The sequence below is a fragment of the Rhinopithecus bieti genome, unplaced genomic scaffold (genome assembly GCF_001698545.2).
Source record: "Rhinopithecus bieti isolate Rb0 unplaced genomic scaffold, ASM169854v2 scaffold_15834, whole genome shotgun sequence".
Classification (NCBI taxonomy): domain Eukaryota; kingdom Metazoa; phylum Chordata; class Mammalia; order Primates; family Cercopithecidae; genus Rhinopithecus; species Rhinopithecus bieti.
This window is the reverse complement of record NW_016808980.1, coordinates 77747-103371: the sequence shown is the minus strand read 5'-3', so window position 1 is coordinate 103371 and position 25625 is coordinate 77747. Positions and strand designations below refer to the sequence as shown.

The following is a 25625-nucleotide window of genomic DNA, read 5'->3' as shown; positions in this document are numbered from 1 at the left end:
TGCCTCCTAGGGAACCTTGAGGCCACCAGACAAGGAGCTGTTAATGCAGTTCATGCTCCAGAAGCATGGAGCAGAGAGAAGCAGAGGGGACAAGGGTGACAAGGGGATCTGGAAGTGCCAAGGAAGACACTGGCAGAGCCATTTATTGTGCATCTGAGGCAAGTCACTTCCCCTGCCCAATCTGTTTCCTTATCTGTAAAACTGAGATACTACCTCACTCACTTGAGGTGAGGAATAAATTATTTAAAACATACCATGGTGGCTCACACCAGTAATCCCAATACTTTGGGAGGTTGAGGCAGGAGGATCGCTTGAGCCCAGGAGAGATCAGCCTGGGCAACAAAGGGAGACACTGTCTATAAAAAAAAAATAGAAAAATTAGCCGGGTGTGGGCTCAACCATGCAGGTAGAAGTTGCCCCACTATGGGAACATAATGGAGACAGAAGGGAACGTGGAAAAGTGAAAACTGATCACTGACTTGTTAGGATGGAGAGACTGTGGATAAATCTGTTTAGGGGTTGTTTATCGCATGAGGAGTCTATAAGTGACAGTGTCAATAGCCCACGCCTGGGGAACTGGCCCTCTGCAGCCTCCACTGCTGCGGTCCCAGAAGTGCTGGCTGCAGTGTCTGAAAAACTTGCCCATCTGCACCATCTCTGCCAGACAGACTTGGACTTCCCTCTTTCCAGGCACAAGATGAAGGCCTCGTGCCATGGGCTGGAGAAATCAGTCCCTACAGCACCCCCTGCAGACACAGGCTGGAGTTGCAAGTCCTGGGAGGGACCTGCTCTATCTTCTCTGGCAATTGTGGCCACTATTAGAGGAACTCAGGCAGGCAAAATCTAAGAAAAGAAAAAGAAGATTGAGCCAATGGCTAATACATAGCAAATGCAGGATTTGAACCCAAGTCTAGCTCCAGAGACTATATTTGTTAACATTTTTAAAAGCACTTTGGGAGGGTGAGGCAGGAGGATTGCTTGAGGCCAGGAGTTCGAGATCAACTCCAGCAATATAGTGAGACCCCTATCTCTACAAAAAATTTAAAAATTAGCTGAGTGTGGTAGCACACACCTGTAGTCCCAGCTACTCAGGATGCTGAGGTAGAAGGATTGCTTGAGGCTGGAAGGTCAAGGCTGCAGTGAGCTGTGGTTGCACCACTGCACTCCAGCCTGGATGACACAGCAAGACCTGTCTCAAAAATAAATAATAAAAAAATTGCCATACAATAAAACTATTTTTTATTTTGCTGTACAGTTCTATAAATCTGGGTTTTTGTTTTGTTTTGAGACAGAGTCTCACTCTATTGCCCAGGCTGGAGTGAAATCGTGCGATCTAAGCTCACTGCAGCCTCCACCTTCCAGGTTCAAGCGATTCTCCTGCCTCAGCCTCCCAAGTGGCTGGGATTACAGGCCGGAACCACCATGCCCAGCTAATTTTTGTATTTTTAGTAGAGATGGGGTTTCACGGTGTTGGCCGGGGTGGTCTCAAATTCCTAACCTCAGGTGATCCACCCATCTTACGGGTTGGCCTCCCCAAGTGCTGGGATTACAAGCGTGAGCCACCGTGCCTGGCCCAGTACTATGAATCTTAACACATGTACACATTCATGTAACCACTACCGCAATCACGATACCCCAAAGACTTCCTTGTGCAATCCCTTCACATCCACGTCCGCCACCCATCCTCACTTCTGGCAACACCGTCTGGGTTGCCAACACCTCTTCCCCATCATCGTACCTTTGTCTTTTCCAGAACGTCAAATAAATGGAATCACACAGCATGTGACCATTTGAGATGTGAGGCTGGCTTCCCTCACTCAGCATCATGTCTCCGGGGTTCATCCAAGTTGTTGCACAATCACTAGTTTATTCCTTTTCACTCTGATGAAGATGACTATTACTGACCTAACCCTGTGGCCAAGCATTTAGAGGACACATTGTCTCATTTGATCCTCACAGTAACTCTAGGAGGAAAGACATGTTATGCCCACTTTATAGACAGGAGATTTGGGGAAGTTACTGCTGTCTGCCAGGAGCTGGGAATAAGCCCAAGCTCCAAACCATCTGTAAAACTGCTCTGTTCCCAGAAAATGTATAGTGAGGTACAGGGGATATAATACCATCACCTCTCAGCCAAAATTCTGGAAGACATTGTGAATCTCTTATTTTTTCCCACAGCTTCCCAGAAATGCTTGTATGGGTTTTTTTGTTTGTTTGCTTTTGTTTTGAGATGGAGTCTCACTCTGTTTCAGGCTGGAGTGCAGTGGTGCAATCTCGGCTCTCTGTAACCTCCACCTTCAGGGTTCAAGTGATTCCCCTGCCTCAACCTCTCAAGTAGCTGGGACTACAGGTGCATGCTACCATGCCCAGCTAATTTTTGTATTTTTAGTAGAGACGGGTTTTCACCATGTTGGCCAGGATGGTCTCGATCTCTTGACCTCGTGATCTGCCCGCCTTGGCCTCCCAAAGTGCTGGGATTACGGGCGTGAGCCACTGTGCCTGGCCATGCTTGTGCTTTTACCCATGCAGTTGGTGAGGGTCTTAAGTAAAGGCCCTTGCAAATTAGGGGCCTAGGATAGTACTGGTTCACATCCCAGCTTCCAAGAACCACCTTCAAGTTATATGAACTCACCAAACCTCCCTGAGCCTGTTTTCCTATCTATAAAATAGGGTAGTAACAGAGTTGGGGTACAGATTAAATAAGGTAATAGCACAATATCAGCACATGGCAAGCCCCCAATAAACCTCATTTCACAGATGAGGAAACTGAAGCTTATAGAAGGAAAGGACTCCTCAGTCAAGAAGACAAAGAGGTAGAACAAGACTGAAGCATCAAATGTTTGGTGGGACTCGTGGGAGCTAAAGCTAGAGACGGGTAGCAAATGGTTTGATCATTAGAGGCCTACAACCACCTTGGAGCTCAGAAAAGCAACAGCAAAGCTGAGACTACAGGTGTGGCTGGAGTTCTCCAGGAAGCTTCTCTGGCCCTTGGCTGGCAGGTATTTGGGGCCATTTCTGACCTCAGTGGTATCTCAACAACACAGAAATCTAGCGAAAGCATTTGAGCTTTTAAGAGCCAGAAATTATCTCCTTCCTGTATCCATTAGACTGCATTTAAGTAACATGCTGCAATTAAGCCAAGGGTTACAAATACAAGTGCCAGGCCAGGCACAGTGGGTCACTCCTGTAATCCCAGCACTTTGGGAGGCCTAGGCAGGTGGATCACTTGAGGACAGAAGTTCGAGACCAGCCCAGCCAACATGGTGAAAACCCACCTCTACTAAAATTACAAAAATCAAGACACACTGTGCGGGCATCTGTAAGCCCAGCTGCTCAGGAGGCTGAAACAGGAGAATCGCGTGAACACAAGAGGTGAAGGTTGCAGGGAGCCGAGACTGCACTCCAGCCTGGGGGACAGAGCAAGACTCCGTCTACAAAAACCCCAGAAATACAAGAGCCAGACTGACAGAATCAAATGCATGCTCTGCCACTTACCAGCCGTATGACACACTATATATACACATATACATAGATGTATATACACATGCATGTATATAGCATACGCATAGGCAGTACGTGTTAGGCAGTAGGTAAAAACATGGCCAGGCATGGTGGCTCATGCCTGTAATTCTAGCACTTTCGGAGGCCAAATAGGGAGGATCCCTTGAGCCCAGGAGTTTGAAACCAGCCTGAGCAACAGAGTCTCTATTTAAAAAAATAAAAAACAAGATAAGGGAATAGAAAGTGATAGGGAAGATGACTGGTTCCCCAGAGGGGATATTTGAGCAAATACCTGAAAGACACAAGGCAGCTAGCCACGCAAAGCTCTGCAGGTCTAGGGCTGGTCACTCCAGGCAGAGGGAAAAACAAGTGCTAAAATACTGAGGTTGGAATAATCCTAAAGGAATGGAGAAGTCAGGGGGCCCACGTGGCTAAGATTGAAAGGGAAGAGATGAAGTTGGGAGGTTAAGGGAAGGGGAAGGTCATGTAGGCCCTGATGGACTTTGGCTTTTACTGTGTGAGGTGGGGAGACACTGGAGGCTTCTGAGCAGAGCTCCATACCTAATTCAGGTTTTCACAGATCGCTCTGGTTCCAACTGAATTGACTGTAGGGAGCAAAGGTTGAAGTAGAGACCGGTATTCCAAGCTTGTTTGATGGTCTGTACCAAGGTGGTAGCAATGAAGATGCTAAGAGGGGGTGGGTTTCAGATGTATTTTGAAGGTAGAACCAATAGGATTTGCTAAGGGATTCACATGGTACATGAGGTTGATTCCACAGCTCCTGACCAACTGCACTGCTGGTGCTGCCAATACCTGAGAAGGGAAGATTATAGGAAGCACAGACTTGCAGGGAATGGGGATAGGGGAGTGAAGCATCAGGCATTTAGTTTTGGACATGTTAAGTCAAATGCATGTTAAGTCTGAAAATGCAGATTGGGGCCAGACATGAACGCTTCAAATGCTGTGCAGAGAAACTGAAGTAGACTTAGGTAATGGAAATGACTTAGGTAATGACTAAGGTAATGGAGACGCCCATGTCAGGACCTTTAGAGTGGGCATTACAGAGTTGTGAATTTACTGCTTTGTAGCAAGTTATCTCAAAACCTAGTGGCTTGAAGTACATTTCCCATAGGTCAGAAATCCATGTACAATCTGGGTGGGTCCTGTCTCAGGGTTTCTCACAAGCATCTCTGAGAAGTCTGCTGGGGTGGCAGTCACCAAGCCTCTGCTATAGAAAGTAATCCAACAACCATGTGTACTTACAAACTCACGTGGTTGTTGGATTACTCCTCCCACACTAATGGTTCACCCTCAGTTGATTGCTACATTGGCCTCTCCCAACATGGCAGCTTATTTAAAAGTAAGCAAGCTAGGCCAGGCGTGGTGACTCATGCCTGTAATCCCAACACTTTGGGAGGCAGAGGCCTGCAGATCACTTGGGGTCAGGAGTTCAAGACCAGCCTGGCCAAAATGGTGAACCCCTCTACTATGTAAAAATTAGCCAGGCGTGGTAATCCAAGCTACTCGGGAGGGTGAAGCAGGAGAATTTGCTTAAACCCAGGGGGCAGAGGTTGTAGTGAGCTGAGATCTCAAAAAAAAAAGGTGAGCGCTTTCTCGCCGAACGCCGCCAACATGGTGTTCAGGCGCTTTGTGGAGGTTGGCAGGGTGGCCTACGTCTCCTTTGGACCTCATGCCGGAAAATTGGTCGCGATTGTAGATGTTATTGATCAGAACAGGGCTTTGGTCGATGGACCTTGCACTCAAGTGAGGAGACAGGCCATGCCTTTCAAGTGCATGCAGCTCACTGATTTCATCCTGAAGTTTCCACACAGTGCCCGCCAGAAGTATGTCCGACAAGCCTGGCAGAAGGCAGACATCAATACAAAATGGGCAGCCACACGATGGGCCAAGAAGATTGAAGCCAGAGAACGGAAAGCCAAGATGACAGATTTTGATCGTTTTAAAGTTATGAAAGGCAAAGAAAATGAGGAAACAGAATAATCAAGAATGAAGTTAAGAAGCTTCAATAAGGCAGGCTCTCCTGAAAGCTTCCTCCAAAAAAGCACCTGGTACTAAGGGTACTGCTGCTGCTGCTAAAGTTCCAGCAAAAAGATGACCACCCACCACCGCGAGCTAAAAGGCTCCAGCCCAGAAGGTTCCTGCCCAGAAAGCCACAGGCCAGAAGGGCTGCGCCTGCTGCCGAAAGCCTCAGAAGTCCAAAAAGCTCCAGCCCAGAAAGCACCCTGCTCTCAACAGGCATCTGGCAAGAAAGCAATAAGTGGCAGTCAAAAGAAGGTAATAAGGTCTTTTTGACATGTGGCAAATGTAATTTAAAGAGCCTTTGGATTTAAAGCCTGTTGAGGCTGGAGTTAGGAGGCAGATTGATAGTAGGATTATAATAAACATTAAATAATCAGTTCCTTAAAAAAAAAAAAAAAAAAAAAAAAAAAAGGTGAGCAAGCTAAGGAGAATAAGAAAAAGAGCTAGTAAGACTCAGAAGTTACACTAGGTCCAGCCTAGTCAAGGGGGGGGATTCTGAGTCAATACCAGGAGCCATTTTAGAAATCTAGAGGTCCCAGGCCAGGCGCAGTGGCTCACGCCTGTAATCCCAGCAGTTTGGGAGGCCGAGGTGGGCAGATCACAAGGTCAGGAGATGGAGACCATCCTGGCTAACACAGTGAAACCCCGTCTCTACTAAAAATACAAAAAAATTAGCCAGGTGTGGTGGCAGGCGCCTGTAGTCCCAGCTACTCAGGAGGCTGAGGAAGGAGAATGGTGTGAACCTGGGATGAAGAGCCTGCAGTGAGTCGAGATCGCTCCACTGCACTCCAGCCTGGTAGACACAGCGAGACTCCGCCTCAAAAAAATAAAAATAAAAAAAAATTTAGAGGTCCCATCTTTGAGCTGATATTTTAAGATACTTAAAAATTATTCAGTGTGTATTATTTTAAATAAAAAAAAATCACATATTGATAAACGATACAGCCTATATTTGCAATTTTCTATGAAGTTTATAAACAAATACCATAGCTCAAATCATCCTTACTCATCTTGTGCAACCACTAAGGCCCAATACCCACGATTTAACATACACAATCTTGCACAGGTGTAAGCATACAAGTGAGATACCTTTGTATTGATCCTCTGCTTCTCTGCCCCTGGAGTTTGAATTCTGGCCCAAGTGTGCTTGCTTATTCTTAGGTTTCCAATGCAGAAGCCAATCACGAGGCACTTAACACCTGTGGAAAGCCATGCTTTGCCCACAGAAACCAACTGCCCACTAGGGTGATTGTCCCCTCAAAAAACTAAAACCAAATGAAACTGCAAATACCCAGCTACTACTTGTTATTCCTGTTCAATGGTTATTCCAATGGCCAAACAAACAGCATTTTGATTTAAAAGATTTTATTTTCGGCCGGGCGCGGTGGCTCAAGCCTGTAATCCCAGCACTTTGGGAGGCCGAGGCGGGCGGATCACAAGGTCAGGAGATCGAGACCATCCTGGCTAACACGGTGAAACCCCGTCTCTACTAAAAAATACAAAAAACTAGCCGGGCGAGGTGGCAGGCGCCTGTAGTCCCAGCTACTCGGGAGGCTGAGGCAGGAGAATGGCGTGAACCCGGGAGGCAGAGCTTGCAGTGAGCTGAGATCTGGCCAGTGCACTCCAGCGTGGGTGACAGAGCGAGACTCCGTCTCAAAAAAAAAAAAGATTTTATTTTCTTTATCCAGGTAGGTAGTTAGAAATTTCAGCAAAGTCTAACAATGACATTCTTCAAAGTGGGCACAGCCTTTTAAACCCAGGCTATGTATACAATAACCTTGTGGAACTGGTTCAGCCAGATCTTCACTTTCATGAAAGCATAGGGTCTGTTCTTTTCCTTCCAGAGGACCCTCTCGTATTCCATCGCCAATTTCTAAGAAAGAAGATTGATTACAATCAATGCTCCATTCTGGTCTATAGTGCTTCTTGTTTAGGGTATGAAAATATGTATGTGACTAAGACCTGGTCACTCCAAGCCCATCCCCTTTATCGGTACAGCCAAGTACCGATAAAAGGAGCAGGGAAACTTCCCAGTCTCTAATAAGACAACTTTAATTCTGTACTTTTATTGAATCCCATATTGTACTTGTGTTGGCAAAACGTTTAACCTTCATCTAAAAATGACTTCATGTCACAGTAAACACAGAAGACAGAAACCCAGAATGAGGACACTACCAGTAAAAATCTTTTAAAGGATGAGAAGCTGAGCAGTAGGGTGTGTGGCTGTACGGAGGATATTCAGGTGGGAGTTTCTCTTGAGGCCTTGAGTTTCAAGCAATCATGCCGGTGAATAGCTACTACACTCCAGCCTGGGTAAATGTAGCAAGGCTGCAACTCTACAAAAAAGTTAAACATTAGCCAGGCGTGGCAGTGTGTGCCTTTAGTCCCAGCTACTTGGGAGGCTGAGGCAGGAGGATCAAGGACGCAGTATGCCATGACTGCACCATTGCACTCCAGCCTGGGTGCTGGAGAGACCCCATTTTCTTAAAAGAAGAAATTGGATACCTTTATGCTCATTCAAGAGACAACCCAAAAGTAATGTGTACTAAAGACATTTTAGGGGCAAATAAGGATACTTTAATAAAATTATACCAGGCTTAGGATCTATTTAACATCTTAGAGGGTCATTTTACATGCAAGAAGTGTTATTACATGAATGTTGGACTTTAGGGAACTATGCACATTCATACATCCATCAACAAAATACTTCTAAGATGAATCATCACTAACTGACATGAACTACAATTTCTTTTTGAGGTTTTGGTTTTTTTATGTAAAAGTTGGAGAATTATCACGAGCCACTCCTCATCTATGATGGCAAGCTTTGCAACATAGGTATTTGGTAAAAGAATTTCCCTTTACTGCAATTTATTGAGTGATTGTAAAGGTCAGCAGAAGGAAAGCATACAATCATGTCTCAGACCACAGTCTGCTTATCTGCTGTAAATTCCAGCCATGTGACCAGACATGGAGGCAGTGTCCCCAAGGAACACAGAAAAGGAGTGGTGTTACTTTCTTTTTAAAGGGGGTGGGGCCGGGCACGGTGGCTCAAGCCTGTAATCCCAGCACTTTGGGAGGCGGGTGGATCACGAGGTCAGGAGATCGAGACCATCCTCGCTAACCCGGTGAAACCCCGTCTCTACTAAAAAATACAAAAAAACTAGCCGGGCGAGGTGGCGGGTGCCTGTAGTCCCAGCTACTGGGGAGGCTGAGGCAGGAGAATGGCGTTAACCCGGGAGACGGAGCTTGCAGTGAGCCAAGATCCGGCCACTGCACTCCAGCGTGGGTGACAGAGCGAGACTCCGTCTCAAAAAAAAAAAGGGGGGGGGGCGTGGAAGGTGTAGACTTCAAACATCTGTCTCTGCTATGTCTGTCTCTCCTGGGTTTGCTCATTGACAAAGCTGCCATGTTAACAGGCCCATGTAACAAGGAGCTAAGGTGGCTCATGGCAGTAGTATGAGGAATCTTACACCTGAACCTCACAAGAATTAAGTAAATTGACTCCCAACTTAAATACAACTTGGAGCTCCTTATCTAAGTGCATTGGCCAAGGAAAATTAGCTCCACCCAATGTTCAATCACTTTGTCATCCTTTCTTACAAGACTGTTAGGTATGATGGGTTTCTCTTCCAAGTTTAACTTCCTTGTTCTTTGGTCAACTTCCTCATACCTTCCCACTCCTAATTACCCATTCTGTAAACATTTCTCCCACCAATTCCAACCTGTAACCCGCATCTGTTCCTTATTTGGAAAAGTCCCCTCACTCCTAGCAACCAGCTCTGTAAACTGCTCTTCCCACCGCTGTAACCCACACCCCTCCTGTTTAACATAGCCAATCGGCCCCAGCACTCTTCCCCTTGAGGGAAGTGCCCCTTGGGAGAGAAGGCATCAGCGTCATAAATGCCCCCTTAACCAGCTCAGAACTCCCAAATCTAAAAAAACACTCAAGCCCTTGTTAAGATGACCATTATGAGGTAGCAGATCAAATTGATCAATTTTTAGGACACCAATTGTATGCCTGGGCCAAGCTTATGTCCATTTGAGGCATTTCTTTCTTAGAAGAACTATGATCCATAGGGTTGCTATGGTAGTCTGGGAACATGAACACCCTACTGGTCAAAACGTTCCTGCTGCAGAGCAAAAATTCCCAGCCCAAAATCCCAGTGGAATAACAACACAGCTCACCGAGAAAATGAGAGACCTTAGGGATATGATAGTTAGGGGAGTTTGGGAGTCAGTATCCTGGACTGAGAATGTTTCATGAGCATTCAACATACAAGGGATGGATGAAGGACCCATGGAATTCCTAAATAGACTGAAAGAACAGATGAGAAAATATGCAGGTTTAGAAATGGAAGACCCACTGGGGCAAGGGATGCTAAAGCTTCATTTTGCTACTAAGATTTGACCAGACATCCCTAAAAAAACTACAAAAGAGAGAATTGGAAAGATCGTCCCAGAGACAAACTTCTTAGAGAAGCATGTAAATAGGGACGAAGAACAGCAGAAACAAAAGGCAAAAATCATGCTGTCTACCTTACAACAGGGAGCTCTGCAATAGGAGACACAAGAAGTAAAACTTACAAACCCTCCAGGCCACCAGCAACCAAACTCTATACAAGGAGTAAGGGAATAAAACCTGGAAGTCACAGTGCAGGACAGGGAAGAGCGGAAAACAAATGTTTCAAATGTGGAAGAGTAGGTCACTTCAAAATGCCCCAAATGGGAAAAAGAGAAAAAATACCATTCCACTGATGGCCTTTGAGGAAGAACAGGGAGGTCAGGGGCTCTGTGTCTTCTATCTTGCGTCCCACCAAGAGTCCTTGATAAATTTAGAGGTGGGACCCAAATGTGAACTTACAACCTTTTTAACAGATTCAGCTGCAACTCGCTCCTGTTCCCTCCCATCTATCACCTATCCTTCAGAAGAACTTTCTATTTCAGGGATAAAAGGAGAAAGATTTAAAGCAAAAATCTTAAAAAGACAGAGGTCAAATACAAAACTCGATCAGCCCATATTAAATTCCTGTTAGTCCCTGAGGCTGGAACTAACTTATTAGGAAGAGACTTAATGCTAAAACTAGGTATAGGCTTACATGTTGGCCCAGAGAGATTCCTCACCTCATTAAATCTACTTACCACTACAGAAGAAAAATACATTTATCCTGATGTATGGGTAGGAAAAAGAAATCAGGGAGGATGGGCATGCTGGCTCACGCTTGAAATACCAGCACCTGGGAGTCCAAGATGAACAGATCATGAGGTCAAGAGTTTGAGACCAGCCTGGCCAATATGGTGAAACTCCATCTCTACTAAAAATACAAAAATTAGCTGGGCGCAGTGGCAGGCGCCTGTAATCCCAGCTACTCAGGAGGCTGAGGCAGGAGAATTGCTTGAACCCAGAAGGCAGAGGTTGCAGCGAGCTTAAGATGACACCATTGCACTCCAGCTCGGGTAACAGAGCGAGACTCCAGCTCAAAAAAAAAAAAAATCAGGGAAGATTTCAAGTCACTCCAATCCATGTAAAGGTAAAGACCCCAGGGGAAATAGTAATAAAAAGGCAACAACATCCCATTCCCCTAGAGGGCAGAATAGGCTTAAAGCCTGGAGTTGAAGGTCTCATTCAGGACCGACTCCCTGAACCCTGTATGTCCCCCATAACACCCCAATATTACCTGTAAAGAAATCAGACAGGTCAACTAGTACAAGATCTCTGGGATATCAACCAACAGTCCAGACTACCCACCCTGTTGTCCCCAATCCTTACACCATCCTCAGCAGAATGGTTCAGAGTAATAGATTTAAAAGATGCCTTCTGGGCATGCCCCTTGGCTGAAGACAAGAGACATACTTTTAAGTGGGAAAAATCCTCATTCTGGATGGAAGCAGCAGTTCCAATGCAGAGTCCTACCCCAAGGGTTTACAGATACACCTAATTAATTAAATCAGGACTGCCCCTCGGAAAGATATTGGCCTCTCTATGAGATGTTACGTGGACTGCCTTATCTACACTCTACTACTGACATTCCTACCTTTGAAACAAAGGATCAAATTATATACTTGGTTTATCTTCCACTTTCTCTTCCCTCAGAACTAAAGGTCTTTTAGCACAGAGGCCACCCTTACAGTTCTTGGTACATCAATACCAGCCTGGAGATCACATCCTCATCAAAAGCTGGAAGGAGGGAAAACTTGAGCCAGCTTGGAAAGGACCATATCTAGTACTCCTAACAACTGAAACAGCAGCCCGAACCGCCGAAAAGGGGTGGACCCGTCATACCTGAGTCAAAAGAGCATCGCCATCTTCAGAGTCATGGGCTATTGTTCCAGGACCAATTTCTACCAACCTAAAGCTAAGCAAACTTTAACCCTCTTATACTGCCTTTTCTTCTTTCCTCTCTCTACCATCAGCCACCTTATCATTAATGTAACTAGATCAAGCTCACCTCAATCACGTTGGATGCCTGTCTTGTCATACCCTGTGGGGATCTCCAAAACCAGAGGCAGCTGGCCTCCTCAGAAAAGCATATCTGCCGTTCCAAGATAAATTCTAAATCCTCACACGACCCTTGCATGAGAGCTGCAACATTAGGGATCAACCCCATGAGATCTTTCGAAATGCGCTTCATTGTTCCCCCATCCCCTTCATCCCCTTCTTCTAAACAAACACCCAATGACAAAACCAAAGTGACCATTGTAGAGGTTAAAGATCTAAAGCAAACTCTACCAACTGTAACAGGGTACTGACATGCAAATGCCTGGGTGAAATGGATTACATATTCCATCCACTCTCTAAACAAAGAGATTGTTACGCTTATGCACATGGTAAACCAAAGTCCCAGATGTTCCCTTTCCACTCAGATGGTCCTCCAGCCGATGAGGCATGAGTTGCACGGTAGCTCTCTTCCAAGACCCCACAGCCTGGGGCAATAAGCTATGCCAAACTCGCTGCTGTTCCCTGAAGTCCGACACCCTGCAGGTCAGCAAGGGTCATCCAGGGTCATCCAGCATCCCTCTTTCCAATGCCAATTTTACCTGTCTCTCTCACAGGGGGAGAACTTGGCATTCCTTGGAGACCTAACGAGATGCAGTGAGCTTAAGCCCTTCCAGGAGCTTACCAATCAGTCGTCCCTTATGGGTGATGGCACCCCTCCTGTTTAAAATAGCCAATCGGGACTAGTTTAGATTGTGCAGTAGACTCCAGCCAATGGGGATAGAACACAGAAGCAGGGACTACTTGCATTAGGGATAAAAAATGCCTCTCTTTTGTTTGTGTGCTCTTGCCAGGAATGTGAGTAACACCCTCCAGCAGAAGTAAATTTGCCTTGCTGAGAAATCTTGTGTTCCAGTGCTTGTTTTCTTTGCAACTCCAAGCTCTTATTTCCAACAAAGACCTATTCATTCATCCCCTAGCAGATGTATGGTGGTATTGTGGTGGACCATTACTGAATACTATGCCAAGTAACTTGGAGTGGCACTTGTGCTCTAATCCAATTGGCTACTCCCTCCCTTTCACCCTGTCATTTCAACCAGAAAACATAAAACATAAAAACAAAACATCGTAAAACAATGGATGTCCCTCGTGACTCTCATGTTTATATAGATGCCATTGGAGTCCCACGAGTAGTGCCAGATAAATTTAAGGCCCTAAATCAAATAGCTGCAAGGTTTGAAGCCATGTTGTTCTGGTGGCCAACTCTAAATAAAAATAGATTGGGCCGGGAGCAGTGGCACACACCTGTAATCCCAGCACTTTAGGAAGCTGAGGCGGGTGGATCACGAGGTCAGGAGTTCGAGACCAGCCTGACCAACATAGTGACAACCCATGTCTACTAAAAATATAAAAAATTAGCCAGGCGTGATGGCACATGCCTATAGCCCAGCTACTCAGGAGGCTGAGGAAGGAGAGTAGCTTGAACCCGGGAGGTAGAGGTTGCAGTGAACCGAGATTGCACCATTGCACTCCAGCCTGGGCGACGGTGAGACTCTAATGCAAAAGAAAAAAAAAAAGCCAGCAACGATTCATTAATTATACTAGGGATGCTATTAAGGGAATAGCTGAACAATTAGGGCCCACCAGTCAAATGGCCCAGGAAAACACAATAGCATTAGACATGATACTAGCAGAGAAAGGTGTAGTTTGTGTCATGATCGGAACCCAGTGTTGTACTTTTATCCCTAATAATACTGCTCCTGATGGAACCATAATAAAGGCACAAGGACTTACTACTTTACCCAATAAGCTAGCTAAAAATTCTGGAATAAACGACTCCTTCACGAATTTAACGGAAAAATGGTTCGGCAAATGGAAAGGATTTACGTCCTCAATCATCACCTCTCTTGCCATCAGCTCATTCTTGCAGGAGGCTGTATTATACCCTGTACCTCAGGATTAATACAAAAGCTTATTTGAACAGCTCTCACCAAAATCTTCCTCAATCCTTCCTCGCCTTATTCAGGTAACTTTCTAATTTGAGAACCAAGAGGAACAAAGACATGCTAAAAAAGTGTCTCAAGAGAAAGAATTATAAAAATCAAAGGGGGAAATTGTTAGATATAATGGGTTTCTTCGTTATTCTTAAGGTCAACTTCCTCATACCTGCCTGCTCCTAGTTACCCGTTCTATGAACAACTTCTCTGGCCAATCCCAACCTGTATCCTGTTCTTCATTTGGAAAAGTCCCCCTCACTCCTAGCAATCCGCTCTGTAAACAAGTTTCCTGCCCTTCCCACAGCTGTAACCCACACCCCTCCTGTTTAAAATAGCCAATCGGGACTAGTTTAGATTGTGCAGTAGACTCCAGCCAATGGGGACAGAACACAGAAGCAGGGACTACTTGCATTAGGGATAAAAAATGCCTCTCTTTTGTTTGTGTGCTCTTGCCAGGAATGTGAGTAACACCCTCCAGCAGAAGTAAATTTGCCTTGCTGAGAAATCTTGTGTTCCAGTGCTTGTTTTCTTTGCAACTCCAAGCTCTTATTTCCAACAAAGACCTATTCATACCAACAGGCCAATGTCAGTCCTAATGACTTATTCTCCCAGTTTTACACCCAACTTGGAAATGGGTCCTGAGGTTAGGCCCAGTTGGACAAATTTTGCTGTGGGGTTTGACAGCTAGAAAGCAGAAACCTCACCTGACTGAATCAAGCCAAGATCAACACACTGGTACATGTGGCTCCCAACCTATAGAAAGTTAACAGATCAAAATAAGCCATCTGAATGCTGGAAAAAAGAGAAGCCCAATTCCCATGAACAAGCAATAGTCTCTGATAAAGATAAGCAGAAAACAAAGATATGAGTTATTACTGGGGCCAATGCATCAGACAAAACTGGCCAATAGTGTAGAGATCAACAGGGTCGATCTGATGGGGAAAGAAGCTGTATCATCAGCTGCAAAGGCCACATTTGAGTCGTACAGGAAGGAAGTAAGGTGACAAACCCAGCTACCACCCCCTCCATAGAGCCTATGTCTACTCAGCCAAGGAAGACATGTTGGCACTACTTACCAGTTTTATATGTATATATATATTGTATTCCCAACACCCGCATTCATCCTGGTTTAATCAAAGCCTGGTTTTGGCCAACAATAAACCTGAAATGAAAAAAACAGAAAATGAGCTCCCATCAGCTAGATGCCCAGGGGAGATGGGACAAAGGAGCTACTCAAGCTGGCATATCAGACAGAAACTGGCTTAGAAAAGTTAGATCAACATGGTCGATCTGTCGGGGAAAAAAGCTAAGTCATCATATATGCCAGCAGGAAGTTCTTGAGTAAGGAGTAAGATCTGAAAGCCATGAGTAGTAAGATTTAGTTGGTATGCTTGGTACCTGCAAATCTGCATTCAGGGTTTAAGCACTACTGTGTTGTATCCTGTAGCTGGAAATAATTTAGTAGACAAAATAAACACCCCTGTCTTCGGTGCTTACACTCTATTTGAGTATATAGGCCCATGATAGAAGCCAGTGTGGCTGGAAGAGTTGAGGAAGTAGTCGGCATTTACTGAGTTGGGAAGTGAACAAGTGCCAAGAGGTTGCATTTTAACACATTACCACAAGTTACCTGACAAAAGAACAATCTGGAACAATAAGCTTCACGTGTGTTCCCATGAAGCCCAGACTTTATAAATGCCTCACTCCTGGACTCCAGCAAAAATATCAGTTATGTAGTCGGGCACTGGTTTGAGGGGCTAGTTCAACAGAAGAACACATTTGGCTTTCCAAAATATGTCAATAAATCATCCCTCCACTTGGAAATTTAAGTGCCCAACACACAGGAAGAATGGAATCCAAAAAGATGTTTAAGTGGCATTAAAATGTTAAACGCCTTTTCATTAACAAGGTTCTTCCACTTTAGGCATTTCTCTTAAACCTGTTTCTTCACCAGAAACCTAGGTCCAATAGTTAAGTTATGAGAATAAAACATTCAGAACATTTTTTTTTTGAGACGGACTCTGACTGTTGCCCAGCGCAATCTCGGCTCACTACAACCTCCGCCGCCCGGGTTCAGGCAACTCTCCTGCCTCAGCTTTCCGGGTTGCTGGGATTACAAGTGCCTACCACCACGCTCAGCTAATTTCTGTATTTTTAATAGAGACGGGGTTTCAACATGTTGGCCAGGCTGGTCTCGAAATCTTGACCTCAGGTGACCCACCTGCCTCAGCCTCCCCAAGTGCTGGGATTACAGGGGTTGAGCCACAGCGCCCGGCCGTCAGAACACTTTAAATACCTAACAGGTACTCGATAAAAACTGCTTTATTAAATCCCACGTTTTCCCAGGAAGCTAAAGCTTCTCAAAGCACGTGTTTTCTACAGTAGGCCCATAGGAGACAAAGTCTTACTCGTCAGGAAATCGAAGGTTGTAGATGTCTGCACGTGGCTTCCTTGTAGGCCCAGTGGTGACTCCCTCCTCCAAAATCCATTCTATACCCGTTGGCTGCTCTAACCTGTGAACCAACAAAAAAGGGCGTCAACCGCCATCTTCCCACAGTCAAAAATGAACAAGGCCGAGCCTTTAGAGGCCGATGTATCAGAACTAACTGGCAAAATATAAGACGTCAGCATTGTCGATCTGATGGGGAAAAAAGTGAAAAGTCATCATTTACACCAGCCAAGGGCTTCTCAGGCCCATGCAGAAGGCACTGGCTTTTCCAGCTCTATAAACTCATTTCTCCCAAGCCCTTAAGGCCTGTTTGGGATCAGAGCTGGAGAACCCACGAGAGGGAGATTAGGGCTGGCCGCGGAGACGACGGCACAAAGAAGAGAAGGGAGGACCAGGGGGCTCCAACGAAGAACATGGAGTTTCCACTCACCACACACAAAACGGGAACTCACGGGCAGGACAATAGCGTATGAAGCCTGGCTGTAACCAGTACAACGACCACACCGCAAGCGCCGGCGACGCGAAAGAACGAACGGTCGCCTAAACCTCCCTTATATAACCAAAGATGGCTCTCGCACCTGCGCACTGGATCCGAGGCGGTCTCTTTTCCGCCCGCTCCGCGCGGGCCCCCCTGGGAAATGTAGTCTCGAGCCGCACAGCCCAAGGCGCTCTAGTAGTTGTCAAGGCCGCATCTAGCCCCGCCCCCTTCCCTGTACACGCTGGGCCACCCGGGCTGGTCCGCTTCCCCGCCATGTCGCGCTTCACATGCACCAAACCGCTCGACGGGTCCCCCTTCCTCTGGGGCCGGCTGAGGCCCGCAAAGGCCTTGGGCGCAGTCATCCCGCCCCCTGCGGTCCGCTCCCTTCCGCCGCGCCCGCCTGAGCCCGCCGGCTCTGTCGCCCGGGGGAGCTGAGGTGACTCCCTCCTCGAGGGCGGAGGCGCCGGCCGTGCCTGAGCCAGGCCGTCGCGCTCTCTACCCGGGGCCCCCGCCTCCTCCTTTTCCTCCTCTGGGCCGCCCGCCCGGCTCCGCCCAGGGTCTGCGGGGAACGGAAACCGAAAGTGCGCGGCGCCGGGCGGGGCCCCCGACCTGCCTGGGCCGAAGCCCCAGCACTCGCCGGCAGCAGTGAAAGGACGCGCCTGAGCCGGGTGAGTGGCCCCGCAACTGCCCCTGCTCCTGCCTCTTCCTTGCCCCGCCGCGACCCCCGGCGCCCGCGCCGCCCCGCCACTGCCTCTGCCCAGAAGACCTGTCACCCTCTCGAGCCCCCAGCGTCCCCGTCACCCGCTCAGAGCCCCTGGCCCATCAGCGCCCGTCGCCCCTCAACCCCAGACCCCGTCACCCACTCAGAGCCTTGTCACCTCCTTAGCCCCCGGGGGGCTTCAGCATCCACTCAGAGCGCCTCTCAGCGCCCCGTCGCCCCCTCAGACCCAGACCTCCATCACCCACTCAGCGCCCCGTCACCCACTCAGCCCCTGGCCCATCTCAGCGCCCCGTCGCCCCTTCGGCTCCCCTGTACTCTCTTTAGTGTCCTCATCCCCTCTCAGCTGGCCCGTCGCTCTCCCCAGCACCCCCGACACCATCACCGCTTCTGCCCTCAACACCTCGATCTCCTCTACCCCCACCCCTGTCTGTGCCCTCCCTTCTGCCACTCGCACCCCCCTCATTCCTCCGGCCTCACCACCTGTCACCTTATCAATCCCCCTCCTTCTACAAAGCACCTCGGCACCCCCTTCAGCCTGCTCCCTGCCCCCCACCTCCGTCCTCAGCAAGAACCCCCAGCTGCTCCCTGCCACCCTCTCCGGGAGGTCCCCATAACCCTGCCACCTCACAGCCTTGGCGCTCCCTGACCCCATAACATTTCCATTAGGGACAGTGGGATTCCCCAGGAGCCTGGAGACTTTCCCCAAACCCAGCTCTGCCTCCGGCCTCAGCCTCCTGCGTCCCAGGAGGGTGATGACCAGCCCCTCTCATTCTGACCGCAGGCCAGCTTGATCATCACTGATTTTCTTCTTCGTGCCCTTTAGTCCTTGATTCACCCCCAAAAAAACACTTCAGTCTGTTTTCGATCCCAGCATTTCCTGTTCATATCTGCTCCTCCCTTCCTTTCCTTGCCTTTTCTTTTTAACATTTCTTTTTTTCTTCCGTTTCTTTAAATTTTCTGGAGTTTCTATTTTAGCATTTTTCAACAAGAGGAAGAAGGAATTTTCCCCTCGGAGAACTGAAAATAAACAAACAAACTCTAAATACTGAGCCTGCGCCAGGAGGGCTGGGTTTGATAAGATGAGGGAGGGGACTCACCAGAGATATTCCCATGGGGAAGAAAAGAGACTTCTTTTTCAGATGAGGATAAAAGCTGCCCCTCATATAATGCCAAATGTAGTCACAGTTTCCAAGTATGAATATTTTAAAACTCGGTGAAGACCGTCTCAAAAATCCCTTTGCTGAGGACTCTGAGTCACCCACTCTTTCCTTAGACCCAGCCCACACAATGTGTATGAGTTGGGTTGAGAAGCTCCCTTAAAGGGGCTTCCTCTTCCTCTTATAGGACCAGTGTCAAAAATCATCAAGGTAGAAGAATGAGGAGGAAGAAAGAATATCAGATTTCCAGTTGGTCCTGAGGAAACAGCACCTCGCAGTTGCCAAGCCTCCTGGTTATTGAAACATGTAATTTCTTTCTCTTGATTCACTAGAGCGGAGAGCTTAATCATTTGGCTTCATTCCAAAGAGGCTAAGGGGATAACTGCTCACTCATTATTTATAAACTATAGGGTACTGCAAGCTATTTGGGTACTATGTAAGTGGCAGATTTGTAAATGCCAGATAGGGTAGTGACTACATGATTTTGGATTAACAAAAATGTACTCCTTTTTGACCTGGCAACAATATTGTCTGCTTCTTAGGAAAGGAAAATGAAACCTAGCAACTGATTAAGTAACTTGGCTAAAGGCATAAACCAAACAGCAGTTTTGAATGGGAATTGATGACATTCCCTCTACCCCAAGAAAGTGCAAGGGTAAAAGAAAGGGGAATTCTATTTCTTGAAATAGCTAAATTGTGAATTTAATATTTTATATCATAATTGGGCATTTATAGAGTTCAGCACTTGTGCTCTAGATTAAAATCTGTATTTAACCCTTAGTTAACAAATCATTAAAATGTTAACAAAGGCAGAAGGACTGGCTTGATGATGTGGGGGTTTTTGCTGCTAGATGCTGTGTTTCGAGGACACTGATAACTCAACATGTACAGTTTTCCAGATAACAGAAAGTAACGTGGAGGAATTCAGGTGACTCAGACATGGAGGAGAGAAGACCTCATCTGGATGCCAGGCCCAGGAATTCCCATACCAACCACAGAGGTAAACAAGGTTTCCTACCTAATGAGAAGGAAATTCTAGTAATAAGAAAAGGAAATCGGGCTCTCTATGAATGAGCAGGCCTACCTAAGATTGTCTACATTTCTCAAGTAAAGAATGACTATGGCTGGATGCAGTGGCTAAAGTCTATAATCCTAGCACTTTGGGAGCCTAAGGCAGGAGGATTGTTTGAGCCCAGGAGATTGAGACCAGCCTGGGCAACATGGTAATAGCCTTTCTCTACAAAACATATAAAAATTAGCCACGTGGTGCTGTGTGCCTGTAGTCCCGGCTACTTAGGCTACTGGGGAGGCTGAAGTAGGAGGATCCCTTAAACCTCAGGAAGGAGTGGGTGCAGAGGGCAGAGGTTGCTCTGGACTGTGATCTGGCCCCTGCACTCCAGCTTGGGTGACAGAAAGAGACCTTGTCTCAAAAAAAAAAAAATGACTTATTTCTTAATTACAGCATGAATTACTCTGAAAAACAGCCAACCCTCCACTTTTCCTAAGAGAGCTGATGAATGGATGCAGTTCACTTTAACAAAAACAGTGATAGAGTTTCAGAAAGGGAAATAATGTTTGGTGTAGAGCAGCATCCAATAGAAACAATGTAAGCCAAGAGCATAATTTTTTATTTTCTAGAAACATCATTTTAAAACGTAAGAAGAAACAGATGAAATTTATTTATTTATTTATTTATTTTGAGATGGAGTCTTGCTCTGTTGCCCAGGCTGGAGTGCCGTGGCACGATTTCGGCTCACTACAACCTCCACCTCCCAGGTTTAAGCGATTTTCCTGCCTCAGCCTCCTGAGTAGCTGGGATTACAGGCGCCTGCCACCACGCCCAGCTAATTTTTGTATTTTTAGTAGAGACAGGGTTTCACCATGTTGGACCAGGATGGTCTCAAACTCCTAACCTCAGGTGATCCACCCGCCTCGGCCTCCCAAAGTACTAGCATTACAGGCGTGAGCCACCCGCGCCCAGCCTTGAAATTTATTTTTTAAATTTGATGACAATTTAATAAAATTTAGTAATTTAATAATGTCTTATTTAACCCAGTATAACCAAAATATTAACATTTGATTATAATAATTGACTGTAGTTTATTATCATACTTTAATCATTCACATATATTTATTTCCCTCAAATACTCATTTTAAGATACTATCAACATAAAAATTTTTAATGTGATGCTTAACAATCTTTGGTACTAGCCTTCAAAATCTTGTGTGTGTTTTACACGTCTTAATTCAAAGTAGTTACATTTTACAAACGTAGCAGCCACATGTGGCTAATGGCTTTGTATTGGATAGTGCAGATCATGAATCCTAGTCACCAAAACTAAATTAGTTCCAAGAGCATCACTCTACTAAAGGAATTATTCTGCTTGCTCAGCACTTTCTAAAACTGAACAACCAAATGGATTACTGTTTTTCCGGAAGTTTGCAATGTGTTTTCCAAAGAATTTTAGTTGTGCAACAAGTAAGGAAGAACTATGGGCTCTTATGAGCTATGTGAATGGTTTGTTTTTTTGTTTTGAGACAGGGTCTTGCTCTGTTGCCCAAGCTGGATTGCCATGGCACAATCTTGGCTTACTGCAGCCCCGACCTCCTGGGCTCAAGCAATCATCCCACCTCAGCCTCCCAAATAGCTGGGACCACAGGCATGCACCATCATGTGTGGCTCATTTTTATGTTTTTAGTAGAGACGGGGTTTCTCCATGTTGCCCAGGCTGGTCTGAAACTCCTGAGCTCAAGCTATCTGCCTGTGTTAGCTTCCCAAAGTGCTGGGATTACAGGCATAAGCCACTACACCCAGCCATGAATGCTGAAAGAATAAATGATACGATTTTCCATTCTTCCACGACATAGAGTCTTCTAATCAGATAAAAATATTAAAAGTAGTACTTTCTTCTGATTTTAGGGGTAGTTTGAAAAGTAAATATGTAAGTAACAATTATAAAAATTTAGAGTTCAGTTGTAGATCATTTATATTTTACTGAATATTCCTTTATGTTGTCACATTAAAATCTCAGCCGGGCATGGTGGCTCACACCTGTAATCCCAGCACTTTGGGAAGCCAAGGCAAGCGGATCACGAGGTCTGGAGATTGAGACCATCCAGGCTAACACGGTGAAACCCAATCTCCACTAAAAATACAAAAGATTAGCTGGGCGTGGTGGCGGGTGCCTGTAGTCCCAGCTACTCGGGAGGCTGAGGTAGGAGAATGGCGTAAACCTGGGAGGCAGAGGTTGTAGTGAGCCGAGATCGTGCCACTGGACTACAGCCTGGGTGGCAGAGCCAGGCTCCCTGTCCAAAAAAAAAAAAAAAAAAAATTAAAAAAAAAATTCTCTACAAAATGCAAAACAAGGGAAAGTGTACATAAATGGATTTAGTATCTGATGTCAGGAAATGGCATAATCATCTCAAATATAACATGCATTTGAAGCTTTTATAACTTTTTAATCAAATCATTGTATACAGTCATATTTTATTTGTTTTTAAAATCTCCATGTCATTCTGCTAAGTTAGGTCAGCCCCGAATCAGTTTTAGCAAAAGGAAAGTGAAAAAACTGGACTTGGGTATGCTGGGCTTCCTGTATAAGGGTTGATCATTGGTAAGTACTATGAGGGTGAAGTTCATGCTACAGAAAGAAGGAAAACTTAAGTTTCATTTTTCAGTTTCCTTCACAGTCCGTTAGCTCAAAAACATCTTAGTAAAGGCAACCCCACCTTTCTCTTTCCCATTCAAAGTGCATTTGCTGATGCTGGACAGCATTCAGGTAGTACTTCCCTTTGTAATATTATTTCACTTGATGTCTCTGTTGGCTGTGATAATTGTTTAGTGGTAGAACCAGTGGCCCCCTTAGAATCAATAGAATATTCCCAGTTACTGCTACTAGTAATAACTAACATTTATTGAGAGTTTTTAATGTGTTCAGTACTATACTAAGCACTTTATAAACATTTAATCTTTATAAAAACCCAGCCAGGCATGGTGGCTTATGCCTGTAATCCCAGCACTTCCAGCACTTTGGGAGGCTGAGGTGGGTGGATCACAATGTCAGGAGTTCAAGACCAGCCTGGCCAAGATGGTGAAACCCCATCTCTACTAAAAATACAAAAATTAGCCGGGCGCAGTGGCGGACATCTGTAATCCCAGCTACTCGGGAGCCGAGGCAGGAGAATCGCTTGAACCTGGGAGGCAGAGGTTGCAGTGAGCTGAGATCACACCACTGCACTCCAGTCTGGGAGACAGAGCAAGACTCCGTCTAAAAAAAAAAAAAAACTCAGAAACTAAGACTTAGAGAAATTATACAACTTGGCCAAGGTTATATAGTAAGGAAGTGGCCAGGCCAAGGTTTGAACCAAGTCAGTTTGGCCTTTAAACTCATGTTCTGAGTGTTATTTGGTACTGGGATGAGATTAGAAGCAATGAGACATACTGTATGTATTTATTTTCCTTTTTTTTTTTTTTTTTGAGGCGCAGTCTTGCTCTGTCACCGAGGCTGGAGTGCAGTGACGCAGTCTTAGCTCACTGCAGGCTCCGCCTCCCAGGTTCACGCTGTTCTCTTGCCTCAGCCTCCCAAGTAGCTGGGACTACAGGCGCCTGCCACCACGCCCAGCTAATTTTTTTGTATTTTCAGTAGAGATGGGGTTTCACCATGTTAGCCAGGATGGTCTCGATCCCCTGACCTCGTGATCCGCCCGTGTCAGCCTCCCAAAGTGCTGGGATTACAGGCGTCAGCCACCACACCCGGCCTATGTATTTATTTTCTAACACGTATCAGATACTCAACAAATGTTTATTCCTTTTCCTTTTGCATCTTTTGGAAAATAATATTTTCCTAACTTCTACAGCAACAATAATTATCTTTCATTTATCATATGACTTGGTAGAAACCATTTTTCTCATCATATAAAACCTGAGCTCTTTAGTTATTTTGGAAAATGAAAACATGTTCGTTGTTGTTCTGTTGGGTTTCCAACAGAACTTGGTTCTTGTGGTTACTCAGTATTTCATTGTGTCTAGGCCCTATGGTTGGAGAGTTGCCACCAAGAGCTAGAAATCAGGCCAGTAACCCACCAGCCAGTGCTCTCCGAGGAGGAGTCAGCCATCCTGGAAGGCATCCTAGGGCCAACAACCATCCTGCTGCTTACTGGCAGAGGGAAGAGAGATTTAGGGCCATGGGCAGGAACCCACATCAAGGAAGAAGGAACCAGGAGGGGCATGCCAGTGACGAAGCTAGAGACCAAAGACATGATCAGGAGAATGACACCAGGTGGAGAAATGGCAACCAGGAGTGTAGGAACCGCAGACCACCATGGTCCAATGACAACTTCCAGCAGTGGCGGACTCCCCACCAGAAGCCTACAGAACAGCCACAGCAGGCGAAGAAACTGGGCTACAAGTTCTTAGAAAGTCTTCTGCAAAAAGACCCTTCTGAGGTGGTCATCACACTTGCCACAAGTTTAGGGCTGAAAGAGCTCCTTTCTCATTCTTCCATGAAATCTAACTTCCTTGAGCTCATCTGCCAGGTTCTTCGGAAGGCTTGCAGCTCCAAAATGGATCGTCAGAGTGTTCTCCACGTACTGGGCATATTGAAAAACTCCAAATTTCTCAAAGTCTGCCTGCCTGCTTATGTGGTAGGGATGATCACTGAACCCATCCCTGACATCCGAAACCAGTATCCAGAGCACATAAGCAACATCATCTCCCTTCTCCAGGACCTTGTAAGTGTCTTCCCTGCCAGCTCTGTGCAGGAAACTTCCATGCTGGTCTCCCTCCTACCAACCTCTCTTAATGCTCTGAGAGCCTCTGGTGTTGACATAGAAGAGGAGACAGAGAAGAACCTGGAAAAGGTACAGACTATCATTGAACATCTGCAGGAAAAGAGGCGAGAGGGCACTTTGAGAGTGGATACCTACACTCTAGTGCAGCCTGAGGCAGAAGACCATGTTGAGAGCTACCGAACCATGCCCATTTACCCTACCTACAATGAAGTGCACTTGGATGAGAGGCCCTTCCTTCGCCCCAATATCATTTCTGGAAAATATGACAGCACTGCTATCTATCTAGATACCCATTTCCGGCTCCTGCGAGAAGATTTCGTCAGACCTTTACGGGAAGGCATTTTGGAACTTCTCCAAAGCTTTGAAGACCAGGGCCTGAGAAAGAGAAAGTTTGATGACATCCGAATCTACTTTGACACCAGGATTATCACCCCCATGTGTTCATCATCAGGCATAGTCTACAAGGTGCAGTTTGACACAAAACCACTGAAGTTTGTTCGCTGGCAGAATTCCAAACGATTGCTCTATGGGTCTTTGGTATGCATGTCCAAGGACAACTTTGAGACATTTCTTTTTGCCACCGTATCTAACAGGGAGCAGGAAGATCTCTGTCGAGGAATTGTCCAGCTCTGCTTCAATGAGCAGAGCCAACAGCTGCTAGCAGAGGTCCAGCCCTCTGACTCTTTCCTCATGGTGGAGACAACTGCATACTTTGAGGCTTACAGGCATGTCCTGGAAGGACTCCAGGAGGTCCAGGAAGAAGATGTCCCTTTCCAGAGGAATATCGTGGAGTGTGACTCTCATGTGAAGGAGCCAAGGTACTTGCTAATGGGGGGCAGATATGACTTTACCCCCTTAATAGAGAATCCCTCAGCCACTGGGGAATTTCTAAGAAATGTCGAGGGCTTGAGACATCCCAGAATTAATGTCTTAGATCCTAGCCAGTGGCCCTCGAAAGAAGCCCTGAAGCTGGATGACTCCCAGATGGAAGCCTTGCAGTTTGCTCTCACAAGGGAACTGGCTATTATTCAAGGACCTCCTGGAACAGGTAAGACAAAA

The 25625-nt window shown here is 46.1% G+C and overlaps 1 protein-coding gene, 1 long non-coding RNA gene and 1 pseudogene across 7 annotated transcripts in view; 2 read left to right on the top strand and 1 right to left on the bottom strand.

The window, feature by feature from the left end:
- Positions 1-326: 326 nt before the first annotated feature.
- LOC108539445 (uncharacterized) lies at positions 327-17260 on the bottom strand. 5 transcript variants are annotated; one of them, XR_001888356.1, is made up of 7 exons: positions 16851-16955; positions 16380-16484; positions 15048-15133; positions 14676-14724; positions 7319-7414; positions 1073-1189; positions 327-843 (listed from the first exon to the last, which is right to left on the bottom strand). It is a non-coding gene; the product is annotated as an uncharacterized LOC108539445 (long non-coding RNA). The 5 variants fall into 5 exon arrangements; XR_001888354.1 differs by lacking the exons at positions 327-843; positions 1073-1189; positions 16851-16955 and adding an exon at positions 17192-17260 and having other exon boundaries at positions 7205-7414; XR_001888355.1 differs by lacking the exons at positions 327-843; positions 1073-1189 and having other exon boundaries at positions 7205-7414.
- LOC108539444 (60S ribosomal protein L14 pseudogene) lies at positions 5103-5590 on the top strand (annotated as a pseudogene). Its single transcript, XR_001888353.1, has one exon. The product of XR_001888353.1 is annotated as a 60S ribosomal protein L14 pseudogene (transcript).
- ZNFX1 (zinc finger NFX1-type containing 1) overlaps positions 17156-25625 on the top strand; it is a 39030-nt gene continuing 30560 nt past the window's right edge. Inside the window, exons 1-3 of the mRNA XM_017888127.1 lie at positions 17156-17566; positions 19668-19776; positions 23806-25614. Coding sequence (XP_017743616.1) covers positions 19716-19776; positions 23806-25614 — 1870 coding nt within the window. The 5' untranslated portion in view covers positions 17156-17566; positions 19668-19715. The remainder of the gene's footprint in view (positions 17567-19667; positions 19777-23805; positions 25615-25625) is intronic.